Source organism: Prionailurus viverrinus, chromosome C2 (assembly GCF_022837055.1).
Source record: "Prionailurus viverrinus isolate Anna chromosome C2, UM_Priviv_1.0, whole genome shotgun sequence".
Classification (NCBI taxonomy): domain Eukaryota; kingdom Metazoa; phylum Chordata; class Mammalia; order Carnivora; family Felidae; genus Prionailurus; species Prionailurus viverrinus.
In genome coordinates, this window is record NC_062569.1 from 49935269 (window position 1) to 49955234 (window position 19966).

General features: G+C 40.6%; 1 protein-coding gene across 2 annotated transcripts; it reads right to left on the reverse strand.

Annotated features, from left to right (window-relative positions):
• Positions 1 to 4275: 4275 nt before the first annotated feature.
• On the reverse strand, positions 4276 to 19071 carry CC2H3orf33 (chromosome C2 C3orf33 homolog). Of its 2 annotated transcripts, none has more exons than XM_047876368.1 (5): positions 18939 to 19071; positions 16521 to 16580; positions 12011 to 12158; positions 8549 to 8709; positions 4276 to 5091 (listed from the first exon to the last, which is right to left on the reverse strand). In XM_047876368.1, exons 1-5 carry the CDS (start codon positions 19050 to 19052, stop codon positions 4690 to 4692), a joined length of 885 nt encoding a protein of 294 aa, XP_047732324.1. In that variant the 5' UTR covers positions 19053 to 19071; the 3' UTR covers positions 4276 to 4689. The 2 variants fall into 2 exon arrangements, with proteins under 2 accessions (XP_047732324.1, XP_047732325.1); XM_047876369.1 differs by lacking the exon at positions 18939 to 19071 and adding an exon at positions 18649 to 18880.
• Between the last annotated feature and the right edge of the window lie 895 nt (positions 19072 to 19966).

Here is a 19966-nt window from a genome sequence, read left to right on the forward strand (position 1 = left end):
AAGAATACTAAACCCTAGAATCCTATCTCAATCCAATTGCACTTCATCAGAGTTTGCAAAACTTCAAAAAGCTAGAAGTTTGCAAAACTTCTAGCTAATTAATGGCATCTTCCCCTGTTTTCTATCATTTATACCATCTTTTTCTATTTCCTATTTGATATTTTAATGTAACTTGAATGGAAGTTAAATGAATGCACTCCATAGCCATCTTGAAATAAAAGTATAGTTGGTTCATTTTTAAAGCTTTTTTACTGTTTCATTTTTAAAGTTCTGTTCTTGATATTTTAAATAATTTTTAATTAATTTTTTAAAAAATAAGTTCTATGTCCAACATGGGACTTGAGCTCATGACCCTGAGATCAAGAGACACATCCTTTATTGACTGAGCCCACCAAGTGCCCCTGTTCTTAATATTTTAATTTTTAGGGGAACCTGGATGGCTCAGTCACTTAAGCCTCTGATTCTTTTTTTTTTTTTAATGTTTATTTATTTTTGAGACAGAGAGAGACACAGCATGAATGGGGGAGGGTCGGAGAGAGGGAGACACAGAATCTGAAACAGGCTCCAGGCTCTGAGCTGTCAGCACAGAGCCCAACGTGGGGCTCGAACTCATGGACCTCGAAATCATGACCTGAACCGAAGTCAGCCGCTTAACCAACTGAGCCACCCAGGCGCCCCAAGCCTCTGATTCTTGACTTTGACTCAGGTCGTTATCTTGTAGTTCTTGAGTTTCAGTCCAGAGTCGAGCTCTGCTCTGACAGGGATATGCCCCGATTCGAGAGACCCCCCCAAAAACAAACCACCAGAGTCCAGAGTCAAAGCCAAGCGGCAAGGGTCGTTTACTGCAGGTTCCAACCCGGTCCTCTGCGCACTCGTTGCCGGTGACGCTAAGAGGCCCCGAGCGAGGATCTCACAACTTCTTTTATAGACAGGCACAAACAAGTTAGGGATTTTTCGAGGTTACAGAGCTGTTATTGGTTGACATTTAAATTTGAACACTCAGCAGAACTTGATTGGTTCCCGCCTTTATTTCAAACCACTCAGCAGACCTTGATTGGTTCCCGCCTTTAGGTCAGACCACAACCGGGCATGCCCTGGCTGGTTTCGGGAATGGGGCGGGGGGGGGGGGGGGGGGGTCTTTTCTTTGCGGTTGTGAGTACACCTGGTAATTTTTCTCTTAGTCTCTCAACAGCATGGAGCTGGCCTGGGATTCTCACTCTCTCCCTCTCTCTGCCCCTCCCTTACTCTCTCTCTCTCTCTCAAAATGAATGAAACAAACTTAAAAAATTAAAAGAATAAGAATAAAGTATACCTTAATTTTTAATCTTGCATTTTAAATTTTCTTCAGTCTTTTTTTTAAGACCCAATAGCTGAATATTAAAAAAAATTGTTTAACATTTATTCATTTTTTGAGACAGCGAGAGACAGAGTGCAAACAGGGGAGGGGCAGAGGGAGACGAAGACACAGAATCTGAAACAGGCTCCGGCTCTGAGCTTTCAGCACAGAGTCCAATGCAGGGCTCAAACTCATGAACCGTGAGATCATGACCTGAGCCGAAGTTGGCCACCCAGCTGACCAAGCCACCCAGGAGTCCACAGTCTTTTTTAATGGTTATGTATTTTTGAGAGAGAGAGAGAGAGAGAGCATGAGCGGGGAGAGGCAAAAAGAGGGGGACAGAGGATCCAAAGCAGGCTCCATGCTGACAGCACAGAACCTGATGCAGGGCTCGAACTCAGGAACTGTGAGATCATGACCTGAGCCAAATTCATGATTAACCAAGTGAGCCACCCAGGTGCCCCTTTTCTTCAGTCTTTTTATAAATTTGCATTGCTTTCTTCCTGTGACTTGCCTTCAGTGAAAGAGTTGCATTGGTAATGGCGTTAGAGAAGCTCCAAACCCAGAGATTGAGGACACACTATCCCAAATGTGGCACCTTGGCAGAGTGAACATTTTAAGTTGAAGGAGTCAGAAAACAGCAGGAGCAGAAAGGTCATTCTGATCTCCCTCCCTTGCCCTTTTTCCCTGAAACTGCTCATAAAATCATCCTCATCATCATCAGAGAAGTGTCCTCCCAATAGCTGGAGGTCTGTTTCTCCTGTTACATAAAACTTATGTTGAATAAATTTGCATACCTTTCTCCTGTTAATCTGTCTTTGTCGGTTTAATTTTCAGACTCAGCCAGCGACTCAAAGAAGGTGGAGGAAAACTTTTTCCTCCCCTCACCACAAAGAAGAGCCTGCAAACCAGACCACCCCAGCTATCCCAGCAGCAAATGAGCTCCTTAGTGTATCTGCCATCCCTCTTAATGGTGGCTTAAGTAATAATCATTCGTTGGGGCCCTGAAATTCTGAAGTGCTGCTGTTTTTTGGTTTCTTGAATCGTGTTGTTTCTCGTTAGAGTCACTGGGTTCAAATCAGTGCCATATACAACTGCTGGATTTGCGACAAACTGTGTCAACAATATGCCCCTTGGCAGCAAAAGGAGGGATTCAAATCTCAAAGATGCAAATGTAGGGAAGCAAAATGCACCATCCCAAAAAATTCTTCTTTGGCATAAGGATTATCTTCAGAGGGTTATTTTTAAGAAACTGCAGACATAAGAGAAGCTGTGAAAACTAAGTAACAGTTAATCTTTTGTAAGAACAATTTACATTTATAAGGAAAATCTCCGTTTGTCAAGGTGTCTCTCTCTGTACCAAGGAAACTAAATCTGACTCTAAATCTCTAGAAATTTACCAGTGGAGAAGGCATGGATTTAAGTCTGTATAACAACCTTACTCTTGTTTACTGTGCTTTTCAGGGTAACCTCTCCTAACTGGCCTCGCCATCCCCCAACATCTTAGCTGGAGATACTATTTAAGGTGATGGCTTGGGCCATCTGGGGGAGTTACTCAGTTTTCCTTGGTGTCCCCCAGGTATACAGGAGGTATACATGTTATTAAACTTCTGTTTGATTTTCTTCTGTTAATCTGTCTTTTTATTACAGGTGTGTCTCAGCCAAGAACCTAGAAGAGTAGAGGGAAAATTATTTTTCCTCTCCCCCCAAACTTCACTTTGGTGAGGAACCAAATGATGCTGGAGAAATACAGATGATAAAACTCTTGGCATATTATCTACCTCAGATGTGGTTAATTCTCCTAAGCGGTTTTGCAAGTGTACCAGGTTGGTGTGAGGTACTGACCGGGAGCTTTACTACACTCAGCGTGACGTGAGAAAGCAGGCATAAGTAAGAGACAGCAGAACTGTTGAGGTCCGTGGCCCTATTTTTAAGTCAAGTTTTTTAAAAATGGCATTTCAGGCAGCAGATTCCCCAGGCTTTCCCAGTGCTGGGAAAGATCAAGCTGATTTAGAAGGTTTCAGGACCAAAAGGTGTAAGAGGTTTTGGAATAAGTAAGAGTTGGACAGTTAGAATTCGTGGGGCAGCAACCATCTCTTCCCTCTCCTGTTCACACAGAGGAAGATTTGACATGAGCACTTTACTGCCTTTTCGACAAGACTGAAAGTGCCATATATCCTGTTTCCACTATGTTAGGAAATAGTGATTATGTCTTTTCTGATATTTGCTAAGCTACACAGCCTTCTAGCACCTCATTTACCTGAGACAAGCAGAAGGAAGCATGATAAAAAGGGAAGCAAGAGAGAGGGAGTGGCCCACATTCCCATCACTTCGTTTAAGAATACATGAGTTTCCTGCAAGTGGAACTGACACCATGGAAAGTGGCAGGACTGAAGCCGACTTGCTAATAGTCCCCACAACACACACCCATGAGTGGAGTGAGTAAGCCCAGTCACTTTCCACAAGCAAACTCATGTTCCTTTCCATCCCAAGTGGTGGTGATCCAAGAGTTAAAGGCTATGGACTAAACTGCCTTGGGAGTTAAGAAGGAAGGGAGAGAAAGAGGTATGAATCTCCCAAGCCAGGGGACTATGATAGAGAGCCCCTACAGAACCCTCAAGGAATAAGCATGGCCAAATTGTGCTAGAGAAGAAACTGTCTCATGGACAGAACTAACAAATATCAACACACAAGAAAAGTAAAATGTAAGGAGACCTTGGTTGTGTGTTTTCTCCCTGGGTGTTGCTGGAATATGCTTTTAGCTGTTTTCTGTCATTATCATCATCCTCATGATTTTGTCCAGAGGGTTACCCTCTTCATCTAACAATAGGTAGAAATTAGCCATTCTTTATTACTAGAAATGATCTACAGTGACCTTCTCAAAACTTTGCCCCAAATTCACAGTTAGAAGACACTTGGGAAAAGAGTAGCCTCAGACATGATGCATAGAGTTCCTTTATTATACGTAATCAAAATTGATAAAACTGGAAAAGTAAACAAAATATTCTCGTTGAACAAAAATTAAATATGGCTGCCCCAAATAACTAAAATAATACAGTGTCCAATAGTTAAACTCTGTCTTCAAATATTAACATTACAGATATACATCCTTTATCCTGGTAACTTTATAAAGTATTTCATTTTTCCTAAAAGCATATTATATTAATTATATTAATCACAATTTGCTTAAGTAATTCTGATATGACATTTAAAATAATCATCTCTTAAATATTTAAATACCATTAGAATGCAACTTTGATCATTTGGAGGAATTTCCGTTTCAACTCAATATCCATATATTTACATAGTTTACTCTTTTCTGAGTAGGTCACCTCCAGGCCTCTTAGAATATTTCACCCTTTTCTACGAAAATGTATGCGATTCATAAGTTCTCTGAACTTCAGTATTAAGGAGTAGTTATTTATGTGGTCTTTCCATGTTTCATAAGTCCTTCTAAGTTTGTCATAATAACTTTCATTTTTCAAACTGAAATCTGATCCAATTTTTTTTAAATAATTGTCTTTTTTCCATATTTCTCTCCAGGAGCCTTTCAATTTTTCCAAATAACTTTCTTTTTCATATTCTTCCTTCCATATTCCTTCTCCTTTTTTTAACGCTGTTAATTCAGCTTTAAGTAAGTTTCTGTGAATTGTCCAATAGATTTTAGAATCATAATCTAGCCCTTTAACAAGAACAGTTTTGCCAAGGCCTCTTCTCAAAATTTCTTCATTCAGACTCACACTAAAATATCTACCCTTGAATAAAAAATAAAACAAACCAATTACTTAAGAATTTAGTAATTTATTCATTTACTTAAAATCAGTCGTTCAGCATTTTTTCCTCCAGAGAAAACCCAAAAAACAGGAAGCAAAAGGGTCCCCAAGAGCTCAAAACAGCTAATGCTAAATCCAAGAATTTCATTACTAAAAGAGATTCTTGCTCAAAGTTACCTGCCTCTTTTGTAACGTAATAGTTCTTCACAGACTCACTGGTCATCTAACCCAAAGAAGGTAGAAGTAATAAAGTATAAGAAGTGTTCTTGATCTGTTTGTTGTTCAGAGGAGTAAAGGAGCACACAAAATAGGCGAAAAGACAGAAGGCCACAGCAAAAGAAACTAAAAAGTATAAAATGCAAAATAAACTGAATCATCACTGAACTGTTAGATTAGGTTCAGAATTCCACTGTGTAGGAAGGCACTGGCATGTAAATGCATTTTTTTTTAATTTTTTTTTAATGTCTATTTATTTTTGAGACAGAGAGAGACACAGCATGAACGGGGGAGGGGCAGAGAGAGAGAGGGAGACACAGAATCGGAAGCAGGCTCCAGGCTCTGAGCCATCAGCCCAGAGCCCGATGCGGGGCTCGAACTTGCAGACGGTGAGATCGTGACCTGAGCTGAAGTCGAACGCTTAACCGACTGAGCCACCCAGGCGCCCCTGTAAATGCATTTTTAAAAGACTTCCCACATGAGGCGCCTGGGTGGCTCAGTCGGTTAAGCATCCCACTTCAGCTCAGGTCATGATCTCCTTGAGTTTGAGCCCCACGTCAGGCTCTGTGCTGACAGCTCAGAGCCTGGAGCCTGTTTCAGATTCTGTGTCTCCCTCTCTCTCTCTGACCCTCCCCCCGTTCATGCTCTGTCTCTGTCTCAAAAATAAATAAACGTTTAAAAAAAATGTTAAAGACTTCCCACAAAATTATTAACATTTAAAATAGTCCCAGACCTTGAATCTTCATCCATAAAGAAATTTCCTTCATGGAAAACCTTACTTCCTAATGAAACCGGATAAATGGGACTTTTTTCCCCACTAATTTACAGTATAAAGGAGATCCTGCTGGGGTGCCTGGCTGGCTCAGTTAGTGGAGGAGAGACTCTAGATCTGGGGGTTGTAGGTTCAAGCCCCACACTGGATGTAGAGATTACTTAAAATTTTTAAAAATCTTGGGGCGCCTGGGTGGCTCAGTCGGTTAAGCCTCCGACTTCAGCTCAGGTCACGATCTCGTGGTCCGTGACTTCGAGCCCCGCGTCGGGCTTCTGGGCTGATGGCTCAGAGCCTGGAGCCTGCTTCTGATTCTGTGTCTCCCTCTCTCTCTGACCCTCCCCCGTTCATGCTCTGTCTCTCTCTGTCCCAAAAATAAATAAATGTTAAAAAAAATTTTTTTAATAAAAAAAAATTTTTTTTAATCTTTTAAAAAAGGAAATCCTATTTAGTTATTTATATAGTCCTTGTGAAATTTTAACCTAACAAGATCAATTTTAACAAAGTATTAATAGCTGAATAGCTTTGTTAGACAAGTATTAAATTCTAAAAATGTGAAAACCCCAGGTTTAAAGTAGGACTATCCAAAGGAACAAAGTAATCTTTTTTCCCTTAAATGCAGTAACTCTGAGTCATACTAATAAGGAGTTCATGGGGAGCCTGGGTGGCTCAGTGGGTTGAGCATCTGACTTTGGCTCAGGTCATGATTTCACAGTTCATGAGTTCGAGCCCCACACCAGGCCTTCTGCTGTGAGCACAGAGCCCGCTTTGATCCTCTGTTCCCCTCTACCTCTGCCCCTCCCCAACTCGCACACTCTCAAAAATAAACATTTAAAAAAATAAGGAGTTCATAAATATAGTTTTAAAGGATTTATCATATTTTTCTCAATCTTTTAAATTTTTTAAATGTTTATTTGAGAGACACAGAGAGCACCAGCACGTGTGCACAAGCGGGGGAGGGGTGCAGACAGAGAGAGGGAGAGAAAGCATCCCGAGCAGGTTCCAAACTGTGAGTATAGAGCCCAGCTCAGGGCTTGATCTCAGGAACCATAAGATCATGACCTGAGCCAAAATCACATTGAACTGAATGAGCCACCTAGGCGCCCCTCAATATTTTAAACTTTAAGAGCTCATTCCCTTACACCAAAATGAGAATAACTAAAATTCAATCTGACACATTAGTAAAATTCAACAGATGTAAATTACCACAATATGCATACTGCATAGTTTGGTCACCTAGGAAGGAATATAAACTAAAGTATATAAGGTGAAGTAGAAGCTCAGGAGCCAGAAAGCGCTGGGTTTGAATACTGGCTCTATCACTTGGTTCCCCTGAGGCCCACCTGTAAATGGGAGTAAAAACAAGGACTCCAGAACAATGGTTTTGAGGATAAATGAAATACACTCCTCAACTTAAAAGAGAAGATATTGTTTCTTTTTCTTTTTTTAAGATTTTTTTAAAGTAATCTTTACACCCAATCTGGGGCTTGAACTCACAATCCTGAGATCAAGAATCACATGTGTCACCGACTGAACCAGCCAGGTGCCCCCCTGCCTCCCAGCTTACTTTTAAACATATGATGCTTCAACCGATCAGTGTTGGATAATTCTTATTTTGAAAGAACTGAAGATGACTTGGACATACAGAAATTAATGGGTCTCATTAGGCTATCTATTAACAGTTCAAAGGCTCTAAAAAATTAAAATGTTTACAATTTTAATCACTTTAATGTGAAGTTATATTTTCTTCAGATTGTTTGTGTTTGTTACATAATAAGAGACTTTAGAAATAAGAAAACTGTTCTTAATCCTGTGATCACATTTTAACTATTAATTTTCTACACTCTTTTTCCAGTACTCTTCCACTAAAAGCAGTGTGGAGTAAGGCACACGCAAGGACTCAGGACAGTGGCACAGCAACACTGATGAGGCTAGTTACACAGCGGTCATGGCCAATCATAAAGGTAGGAAAACTCTGACGCAAAGTCTTCAGATGACTGATTACTGATCATTAATAGTATGCAAGTACACTCAACATTAGAGTTCAAAGATTGAGCAGTATTAACCTTCAGAAAACACACTTACTCTTTGTAGTTTCCAGTTGACAGGAAACCCACTCAACAAGTGGTTTCTAATAACAAGGGGGATATAATATACTCATGTAGAAATAAATCTGTAAAGCTACTCCTTAAATTATCAACGTCTGAAGTCATTAATGATTTTAAGTTTTTTCCATTTTCTTAGTTGTCTATTTTTTCTATAATAAACATATAAGTAACATTTTATAACAAAATTTATATATGAAACAGCTGGTTCTCTATACATAATCACTATGAGTACCAATTAAGAAAAGCAAAAATTCAGTCCCATTATATATTCAAGGCTCTAATTAATAATGTTTATGTATAAATAAAAAGAATAAAATATTGCTCATTATTTCTTCATACTACTTACCTTATTCACTAGAAGATAGCAAATAAGTGCTGAATTCTCCTTTGCAAGAAGTTGAAACCATACCACCTGGGAAGGTTTTAACTCTTTTTGTAACCACACCTTCCCGGTTTCAGTGAGTTCTACTCCTGCCAGCTTAACCAGCAAAACACCACATGGCTCTTCTAAAAAGTTTAGGTAGAAAGGAATGTAGCTTTAATACCATGTTGCAAAAATGAATTTCAAGGTCACGCTCCCCCTATGCCAAACAATCAAACATGTTTATTTATAAACACCCAGACACTCTAGATTGCAGGCTCATTTACATCTGTATTCAAGTTTTCTTTTTTTTTTTAATTATTATTTTTTTAACGTTTATTTTTGAGACAGAGAGAGCCAGAGCATGAACGGGAGAGGGTCAGAGAGAGAAGGAGATACAGAATCTGAAACAGGCTCCAGGCTCTGAGTGGTCAGCACAGAGCCCGACGCGGGGCTCGAACTCACGGACCGCGAGATCATGACCTGAGCTGAAGTCGGCCGCTTAACCAACTGAGCCACCCAGGCGCCCCTCAAGTTTTCTTTTAAAGCAACCTAAGCATACAACAGATGGAATAATCTAAAACCCCCATTTCAGTAAGCTCCAGAACAGGATGTAGAACCCATTAATAAAAATATGAATAAAACAGCGCCTGGGTGGTTCAGTCGGTTAAGCATCTGACTCTTGATTTCGGCTCAGGTCATGATCTCACGGTTCATGAGATCAAGCCCCACATCCATCGGGCTCTGTACTGACAGTGCAGAATATGCTTGGGATTCTCTCTCTCCCTCTCTCTGCTCCTCCCCTGCTCTCTGTCTCTCAAAATGAATCAAGAGGGGCGCCTGGATGGCTCAGTGGGTTGAGAGTCCTACTTCAGCTCAGGTCATGATCCCACTGCTCATGAATTTGAGTCCTGCGTTGGGCTCTGTGCTGACAGCTCAGAGCCTGAAGCCTGCTTCGGAACCTGTGTCTCCCCTTCTCTCTGCCCCTCCTGTGCTTGCTCTCTGTCTTTCTCTCTCTCAAAAATAAAATAAACGTTAAAAAAATCTTTAAAAAAATAAATTAAAAAAATAAACATTTTTAATAATAATAATATGCACAGATGGCAATTACAGTGCCGTGGCGCTGCAGGGCCTCTGGGGGCAGATCCTACTGAATATCATCCCCAGAGCAGTATAAGGTACAGCCTGGACAAACCCAGGTGGCAACTTTGCTGCCTGGGCACTGAAGAGTCATTACTATTTCAGGGAGAAGTGATTTAAATTATTATAACATAATGACAACAACTTAGAAGGTAGAGGACTTATGAAGTCTAAATCCTGCTTAGACTGAAATGGTCAACAAATAAATCTCTCTTTAGGGAACAATAGTCACTCAAATTGTTTAAATTCTGTTTGATTTATTAAAAGAATCAATCACGTAGGTATGTTTGGGGGGTGGAATCAATCTTATTCCTTTATAGGCATATCTCCTTGAACAGGTGAAATTCATTCATCTGAGGGTAGAAAAGAATCTTCTGGGGCAATTGGCTGGCTCAGAAAACCATGTGACTCTTGATTTCAAGGTTATAACTTCGAGCCCCACATTGGGTGTAGAGATTACTTAAAAAAAAATGTGGGGAGCCTGGGTGGCTCAGCTGGTTAAATTCCAACTCCTGATTTCAGCTCAGGTCACAATCTCCCAGTTTGTGAGTTCGAGCCTCTCATCAGTCTCTGCACTGACAATGTGGAGCCAGCTTGGGATTCTCTGTCCTCTCTCTCTGGCCCTCCCTCCACTTGCACCCTCTCTCTTTCTCAAAACAAATTAAAAAAAAAAAATTAAATTTAAAAAAATGTTTTAAACGAACTTTAAAAAATAAGAACCCCTTCATAAAATTAATATTATGAAGCTCCTTATTATTTAAAAAAAGTTGTTTTATTTATTGTTGAGAGAGAGAAAGACAAAGACAGAGACAGAGACAGAGCATGAGCAGGGCAGGGGCAGAGAGAGAGAGGGAGACACAGAATCTGAAGCAGGCTTCAGGCTCTGAGCTGTCAGCACAGAGCCGGATGCAGGGCTCGAACTCATGAATGGCAAGATCATGACCCAAGCCAAAGTTGGATGCTTCACCGACTGAGCCAGCCAGGCACCCCAAGAAGATCTTTAAATATAACTAAATTTAGGGGCACCTGGGTGGCTCAGTTGGTTGAGTGTCTCACTCTTGGTTTCAGCTCAGGTCATGGTCTCCCAGTTCATGAGTTCGAGCCCCACGCTGGGTTCTGTGCTAACAGTGTGGAGCCTGCTTGGGAGTCTCTCTCTCCCTCTCCCTCTTTCTCTCTCTCTCAAATAAACTTTTTAAAAATGTATTTAAAATATAAACTGAATGTATAAGTAAAACTAAATTTATTCAACAAGCTTTGCCAAGTCTCCATTGGCTAACAATTATTTTTCTAGGGCCTGTGAATAATGAGATAGGTAGGAAAAGGTCCCTGCCCACATGGGGTTCAGTTTAGTGGAGGATATAAACCTAAAATACATGACTATAGGAAAATGTGTTTAAGTACTGTAACCACAGTGTGTGTCCACTGTTGTGGGTGTAGTAAAGAAAGAGGCTAATTCAGCTCCAGAGTTAAGGAAAGCTTCACAGAAGAGCTGACATTTGAGCTGGATACTAAAGAATGAACTGGAGCTCAACAGGAGCCAAGGCACTCTGGGAAAACTGTGCCCAGGGGCATGAGAACACAAATAAGCAGCAGGCAGGAAGGTCTGTGTGAGTGGGGTCTTTGACACAAAGCAGGGAGAAATGGGAAAGCAGCAGGGGACATCAGCCCCTGTTCGGCTCTCCAGTCTCCTTTGGTGACTCTTGTCCCTTTCTTCCCTAGGCCCCAGCACTCTAGTCTTCATATGGCTTCTCAGAAGAGCCATGCTCATTCCCATACACGTTCTGCCTAGCCAGCCCCCTCTCATTCTTCAGGTCTCTGATTAAATAACAACTCATCCATGAGGCTTTCTCTGACCACTTTACAGGTATCGGTTCCCCATTCACATGACCTCCAGTAATGTTCATCCTAGCATCTTGCTCTTTTCTTCATAGCTCTTAGGACAATTTTCATTTGTCTGTTGTCTATTTTCTACTTAGACTGTACGCTCCAAAGGGTAGTCTTATTTGTTTCACTCAGTGCCATGTAGCTACAATAGGTCCTAGAACATAACAGTTGCTCAATATTTGTGGAAAGAATGCTTGACTGCCTGAATGAAATACTGAATGGTTGAATAAAACGAGGAGGGGGAAGTAAAGAACATCTGGAGACCAATTAAATAGTTCCTTGTATTTAAAACCAAGAGTTTATACTTTCTCTCATAGACAGTGGAAAGTTATTAAAATTTAAAATGACATTGTTTGCTACTTTACAAATAACTTCTAATTAACAAATACTAAAACAGTTGTATTATTCTTGTACTTTACTTACTTTTCCATGAAGTTATAATAGGTAAAGCAATGGGAATATGCTCAATTTCTAAACCATTCTCAGTTATTCGGCGTAATCGTCCACGTAGTTTAACATTCCTTCTTATAAATTCTACTGGAATATCTGAAGAACTTGTAAATTTTGATGTCTGTTGATTTATAAAAAAAATATAACATTTGATTATTATTTTCATTTTAACATTAAGCATGTCAAATTGTTACCTAAATATTTAATAAGAAGACGTAACCCCTGAAATTTTTTAATTTACCCCTTAATTTTATATATTAATATTTTAGTGTGATTTAATCAAAAGTGTTTATAGGAAGGGGGCACCTGGCTAGCTCAGTCAGCGGAGCATGCAACTCTTGATCTTAGGCTTGAAGATTTGAGTCCTACATTGGGTGCAGAGATTACTTAAAAAGAAAATCTTTTGAAAAAAAAAGTGTTGAGGCACCAAGATGGCAGTTAGTTAAGCGTCCAACCTTTGGTTTTGGCTCAGCTCATGGTCTTATGGTTTATGAGTTCAAGCCTCACACTGGGCTCTGCTCTGCCAGTGTGGAGCCTGCTTGGGATTCTCTCTCTTTCTCTCTCTGACCCTCCCCTACTGTCTCTCTGCCGCTCCCCACCTTCCCTCAAAAATAAATAAACACCTAAAAAAAAAAAATGTGAAATACTACAGGTTAGAGTCAGTATTTTAAAAGATCTTGACAACTAGGATGATGGGATAAAACTAATGAAGGATAAGAGAATAAACTAATTATAGCATAGATTAAAAAGATTAAGAAACTTTAGTTAACTGTGAACTCAAAATGAGTGGAAGTGTGACAAAGCTGCAAAACAAAACACAAACTCCCTCTCCCCTACACTCCCCGCTGCGCCCACCTAAGTTCAAACACCAAGCAACATTATAAGGAACAGGATCCAAAACGAGAGAGGTGAGGAAGGGATGGCTCTAAATCAGGCCCTAAGTGGAATATACTATGCTGTGCCAGGTACCCGTTTCATAAAAGACTCAAACAAACCGGAACAAAGCTAGAAGAGGAGAAAAAAGATGATAGAGTCTGGAAACCACATCACATGAGAAAACTAAGATTATTTTGCACCAGTGGGGGCGGGGGGTAGGCTGTGCCTGGGTTGTTCAGTTTCTTGGGTTTCCTGGGCCTCGGACTCTTGTTTTCAGCTAAGGTCATGATCTCATGTTTCATGAAATCAAGCCCCTTGCCCAGCTCCTGACATCGCAGGGCCTGCTTGGGATTCTCTGCCCCATCTCCCACTCATGCTTGCTCGCTCTCTCTTTCTCTCTCTCAAAAATAAATAATTTTTTTTCAAAAAAGAGTATTTTGCACAGGGGAGACAGACAGTAAGTAGAGAGGATCATTAAAGATGTCTTCAATTACTAAACATCCATCCCTTTTAATTTTTAGGTGTTTTCATTAAAGGACACACATAAAAAAGACACCAGAGTGCCTTGATGTTTGGAGTTTTAGAAATTTTGGAGTTTTAGAAATTATTAAGCAGCTAGCTAAAGAGGAAACTAAATAGAACCCAATGTTCTATTTCCTTGAGTTCATACTCAAGGAATATGTGAAAAACATTTAAAGGCAGATCCCACTGTATCTACCTTTTCTGGATCCAATAATCCCTCAACAACATAAAGTTCAGTGCTGTGTTTCTGTGACATGGCACTATCTGGAAGATGAACTAACTATATACATAAAACCAGAATACAACTGCAGAGCAATACATAGAGAGGTTTAAGATAAAGTGTAAGTGCTAACAGGTCAAAATGGAAAGGATAAGAACACCGGAGGAAGATATTTTTAAAGGAAGTGAATCCTGAGCCTGTGATAAACAGTCTGCTTTCCAGAAGAGGCAGAAAGATGATGCCACTGACAAGGATGCTGTCCCTAAGCTTCAGATGGTGAAGTGTCTTAGAGGCAAACAGACAAAAGCGGGAAGCTCTGTGAAGAGAAAATAGTAAGAGTTTCAAATTCAGGAATATGACATTTGAAATCCAGTTCTGCCACATACTAGCTGGGTGATCTTGTGAAAATAAATTTAACTTTTTTTAGCATCCATCTCCTCATCTATAAAACCTGGGTGTAAGAATACCGGTTTCATAGGATTATTATAAGTGTTAAATGAAATTACGTAGGGGCACCTGGGTGGCTCAGTCGGTTAAGTATCTGACCTTGATTTCAGTTCAGATCATGATCTCACGGTTCATGACATTGAGCCCCGAGTCAGGCTCTGTGTTGACAGTGAGGAGCCTGCTTGGGATTCTCTCCCCTGCTGGTGTGCGATCTCTCTCTCTCTCTCTCAAAATAAATAAACACTTTTAAAAAATGATTTTAAATGAAATTATGTATATGAAGTGTTTAGCACAGTACTAAACTCAATCATCATTTTTTTTTATTTTTTTAATATGAAATTTGGAATTGTCTACCAGTAATTGAAAGAATATGAGAGCTTGGTAAACTCAGGAGGAAGAAAAATGAGAGAAAAACAGCAATACAAAAAGGACACTGAAGGGGAACTATTAAGGCTCCCTGTGGCAGGCCCTTTGTTGGTTAATGCAATATTCATTCTCAAGCCTCTCTCCCTTATCAGCAGGCACTGGAAGGGATGGGAAAGTTAAATGGCCGCTTTCCCAACTCCTTTCCAGCTAGAGGTGGCCACACGATATAAGGATGTAAGCAAAAGTCTGCTGAAGGCTTCTGGGAAAATTTTTGCTTTCTTCATGAGAGGTGGCTCGCACCTTCCTTTTCCCTCTCCTTTTGCTTTGAACAAGAATATGCTATTTGGAGCTAGAGTAGCCATTCTGTACCATGAGGAAAGGCACAGAGAATCATACACCTAAAAGCCTCTGTCACTGAATCACTCCAGGCATCTTGTGACATGAGGAAAAAGCCTTTTTACTTGGTTAAGCCGCTGTCGGTTGGGGTTTCTCTTACTTGTAGCCAAATTCCTTCAACTGTTACACAACTGAGTTTTTTGTTCTCTAAAGTTCCAATGTTCTTTTTCTAGCTTCTTAGCCTGCTCTTCTCATCACATGTCACTATTATCAAAAGCCATAAAAATCCAAAAAAAAGACACCAGAACTAAAGTCTAAAATGAATAACTTCATAATATACTAATATAAATTTGTATTAATTAATGCATAATTTTCATAAATCAATAACATACCTAATATTGTGTAACTTAAAATCATCTATAACTGATTCATGTAATTTTTAAGGGCTAACAAGAGAAATAACCCCTCAGCATTATTTTTACCTAAACACTTTTTTTTGTCAAGTTTATTTATTTTGAGAGAGAGAGCATGAGCAGGGAAGGGACAGAGAGAGAGGGAGCCAGAGACTCCCAAGCAGCCTCTGTGCTGTCAGTGAGAAGCCCAATACTGGGCTCGATCTCACGAACCATGAGATTATGACCTAAGCCAAAATCAAAAGTCAGAGTCTTACCTGATTGAGCCACCCAGGCCCCCTGTATTTTTACCTCAACTCTTACTCAGATCATTTAATATTTTGACAATTTTGAAACCTTCAAAATACAAATGTCATGGAATACAGATTGTAAGATAAAGAAAAAATGAAATGAATGAAAACAACTAGTTTCCAAAGTTCCATTCTAAAAACATATATAAGCTAAAAATGAATGACTTACAAAATCATGGAAGTGTTAAAAGAAAAAGCCTATTCGATTATTAGATATAAGGTTAAAAAAGAATGCAGGGCACTTAATAAAGAGGATGAAAGTTCTGACATTGGAGTCAGGGGAAAAAGGCAACAGATGGAAAAGATACAGTATAGTAGAGTAACACTGTGTAGTCAATGATAATATAAAATAATATAGAGATAATAAATACAGGAAATAAATATAAACCCATACCAGATTGTAACATGACACTAAAATTACACCCAATGACAAGAATCAGTTATATAAAAAATACTTCTAAATCTTGAATTACTAAATGGATTTCCACAGTATCTATTATTAAAAAATTATTGAAAGGGCAAAAAAATACGCTAACTGAAAGGATAAATTATTTTTTTTTACATCATACTCCCTGCTTTATTCATTGAACAGATATTAGATTGTTGCAAATCAGAGAAAGCATAAATTATTCAGTGCTAAAGGACATAATTCGACTGTGATCTAAATCTAAAACCACTATACAAAACACTTTTGAGACATTCCACAATGTCTGAAATGCAAATTTAGTGATTATAGCATTCTAGCAAACCAAATCCTTTACAGATTCCTTTTTAAGCATGAAGACGTGATTATGAAAATATAGACTGTGCAATTACTTTCCATAAAATCCTGCGAATGTGTTACTTTTAAATCAAGGTCTTTAAATATGTTCATTGTTCTAAAATAATACTTAAAACTTCTAATATGAATAACAAAATGATACCCAGCTTGAGACAAAAACTGTTTTGAAGTGAGAAATTAACTGTCTCTTGTTTATCACAGTTCACAGTGCCTTCTTCATTTTTTAACTTACCATCCGAATACTTCTTAGAAGTAACATTATTCCAGCTATGGCCATTACGGTGCTGATGTTCTTCAGAAAAAGATTAAATGATTAATTCTCATTAGTTATTATTCATAATAGTGAAAGTAGTAATTAGAAGGGGGGAAAAAGAAGACTGTCCTCCCAATAATCTGTCCAAATAAGACACATCCTTCAACTAAAGGCCCATTTCTTCCAAAAAAAACTTCCTTAACTGCCTACCTACTCAGTAATCTCCCGTTTCTTTCCCAAACACTCTGACATGTATAGTAATTATATACATAACATTGTATTGTTCTCTATTGCCTTTTACTTTAACCGTGAGTACCTTAACTGCATGAATCAGTCTAATACTTCTTGAATAATGCCCACAGTAACTAGCATAACCCCGAGCCTAGAGTGGGAATTTAAATCTTTGAAAAAAAAATTTGCCACCAAAACGTTACAATACAATGTCTTCGATGTATATATGGATGAACAGTTGGGAAAAACTTATCAATGTTTTTAAAGTGCTCCATTTAAGCTGAAACAGACCTAAGAGAGTTTAATTTAAAAATAAGAACCCTGCGGGGCACCTGGGTGGCTCAGTAGGTTAGGCGTCTGACTTCCCGACTTCCCGACTTCAGCTCAGGTCATGATCTCACTGCTTGAGAGTCTGAGCCCTGTGCCTGGCTCTGTGCTGACAGCTCAGAGCCTGGAGCCTGCTTCGGATTCTGTCTCCCTCTCTCTCTGCTCCTCCCCTGCTCGCACTCCGTTTCTTTCTCAGAAATAAAATAATTAAAAAAAAAGAACGCTGCAACTGCCTCAACAAGAGTGATAATCTAACATGCTTTCCTTCAATAAATACAACTAGGTATGTAAGAAATGAACCTGAAAATTATATGCAAGGAAAGAAATGAAGATACGAAGATTGGTCTTAGTGTTGAAGACAGATACAACTCTGATAATGCTTTAAACATCAGGCAAACAGAAAATAAGGCAATGGAAATTTTGTAATTACCAATACACAATGCTTTTTGTTCTGTGGATTTTGCATTTGTAGAAGGAAAAAGAAAGAAAATGAACACTAGGATACATTCTGTGATTGAGATATTTGGAACAATGTTATCTGTGGGCTAATTTAAACTGTTTCCTCTCTCAATCTGTTGAAGTCATTTTTTAATTTGAAATGACCCATGCATCAATTTTTGCTTCACTAGAAGAACCCAGGCCTTGCCAATTAACACCTATATCATTCATTCATTCATTAATCTATCATTCATTAATGCCACCAATATGTATCTAGTACTTAGTAAATGGCACGCAATACTCCGAGGACAGGAGCTGTAGGGGTGAATGAAAACTGCCATAGCCCTGGCCCTTGTGCTGCTTGGCTGCAGAGCTTTTGCAAAGCTGATGGTCCTACTCAACTTCTCAGAAGGATGTAACAAAGCTAATCATTCTCTCTGAAAATTCTCTTCACTTGACTTCTAGAACGCCTGGTTTTCCTTCTCCTCCACTGTTTCTTCCCAGTTTTTGCTGATCTCCTCCTTTTCACTTCCCATATTCTAAATGTTCAGTGTTCCTCAGGTCCCATGTCTGAATTCTAGGACTTGTTCCACAGCTTTTCTGACTTGCTCCAAGATGTCATCCAAGCTTTAAACTTAAGATTTAGGCAGTTCATTCCTAAAGTTGAATGTCCAGTTCCGATCTCCCTTCAATGCCAGATTCCTATATCTAAGTTGCCTAGATAATATCTACAACTCCGTTTAGAATTCTAATAACCATCTTCAAGTTCACACATCTCCACCTCCAAGTTCACATGTCCAAAGGGTCCTCTGAATTTTCCCAACAAATCACTGGCCCCCACTCCTCCACAGAAACAACTTTCACCACCATCCACCCAGTGGGCAGCCCCCTTGATTCCTCCTTGCACCCCACACCTAAATCATCCACACCATCCCCAGGGTCTTAGCCACAATCTTGTCTTGCCTGGACACCTAAGATGTCCCATTCTTGGTCGAACTCCAGTGCCCTCTCACGTCACTTAAAACACAAGGCCTACAGTAGGACCACGTGCCCTATCTTCCACCCCGTCGTCTCCGGGCGCTGTGTCCCCAACTGCTTTCGGGGGACGCACCAAGCTGTGCTGCGTCTTGGTCTCTGAGGTATCTCCGGGGCCCAGCACTGCCCTGGCAGTAATTAGAGATGGTCTTTCCAGCCCACCGCGGCCATCCCCACGCACCGAGCCCAGCCGGGCCGCGCTCCCTCCCCAACCGCCCGCCCCGCACTCGCGACCCCGGCAACGTGGCCCTCCGCCCAGTCCGGCCCCGACGGGCTCCACTGCCCGTGGCCTGCCCGCGCCACGTCTCCCTCAGGCTCGCTCCGCGCGACCCTGCGCCCCCCGCCTGCCCGGCCGGTCTGCGATACCCGGACGAGGCGCAGGTGGTCGTCCGCCCATTTCGAGACGCGCGCCACCACATTGGGCGCCGCTCCGTCCGGGTGCGGCGGCTGCGAGGCGGGGGCCTGAGGCCGGTCCGCCATGTTGCCGGCTTCCCGCGAGCCCGCGTCGCGCTCCTCGGGCGGACGGCAGGGGGCGCCGCGCTCCTGGGGCGGACGGCCAGGATCCGGGCTCCCCAAGCTGTTAGGGGAGCCGCACGGTGGTCGACGGTGGGGTCCTCGTCTGCGTCGCCTGAGAGTGGCCTTACGACTGGCTGTTCTCTCCCTCTTCCCCTGGAGGTGGGCCTCCCGTATCAGTGACCCCCCTCCCCCAGCATTTATGCAGGGTTTTCCCACTGCGCCGGACATTTTTATGGGACAGGGACGGGGGCTGAAGGCTTCCCGGCCATGCTGGTGGGAAGAGGATCAGTTTGTGACTTCAGTTAACCCAGCCTCAGTGTGGGTACCGAATCTCCTCTGCCATGCAGAAAGGAAATTGAAGTAGTTCATTCCTTCACCTGCTCCCAAATATAATAAGATGCATATTTCTTATGTTTGAATTGTGCTTTAAAATTTGCACAGTTCCTTGGTAATCCTATTAGGTGCTCTAAATTGTTGAACTGTTAATTAATTAAAATATATACGGAAAGCTGACTATATTAGTATATTTCGTATATTAGTAGTAGTATTAATTAGTATATAAGTATATTTTAAAACAAAAATTAGATGCCGGATAGTGTAAATGGTATAGTAACATTTGTGTAAAAAAATTGTGTGTGTGTGTGTGTGTGTGTGTGTGAGAGAGAGAGAGAGAGAGAGAGAGAGAGAGAGAACCATGGAAATCTATGCAAGAAACCTACAACAGTGATTGCCCCTGGAGAGAGGGATTGGGGTAGGAATGGTTGGGAGAACATTTTGCAATTATGGAAATGTTGTATATCTACGTTGTTCGGTTTCAAACTTAATAGCCACTTGTGGCTCTTGTGTGCTTGAAATGTAGCTAGTACAACTCAGGAACT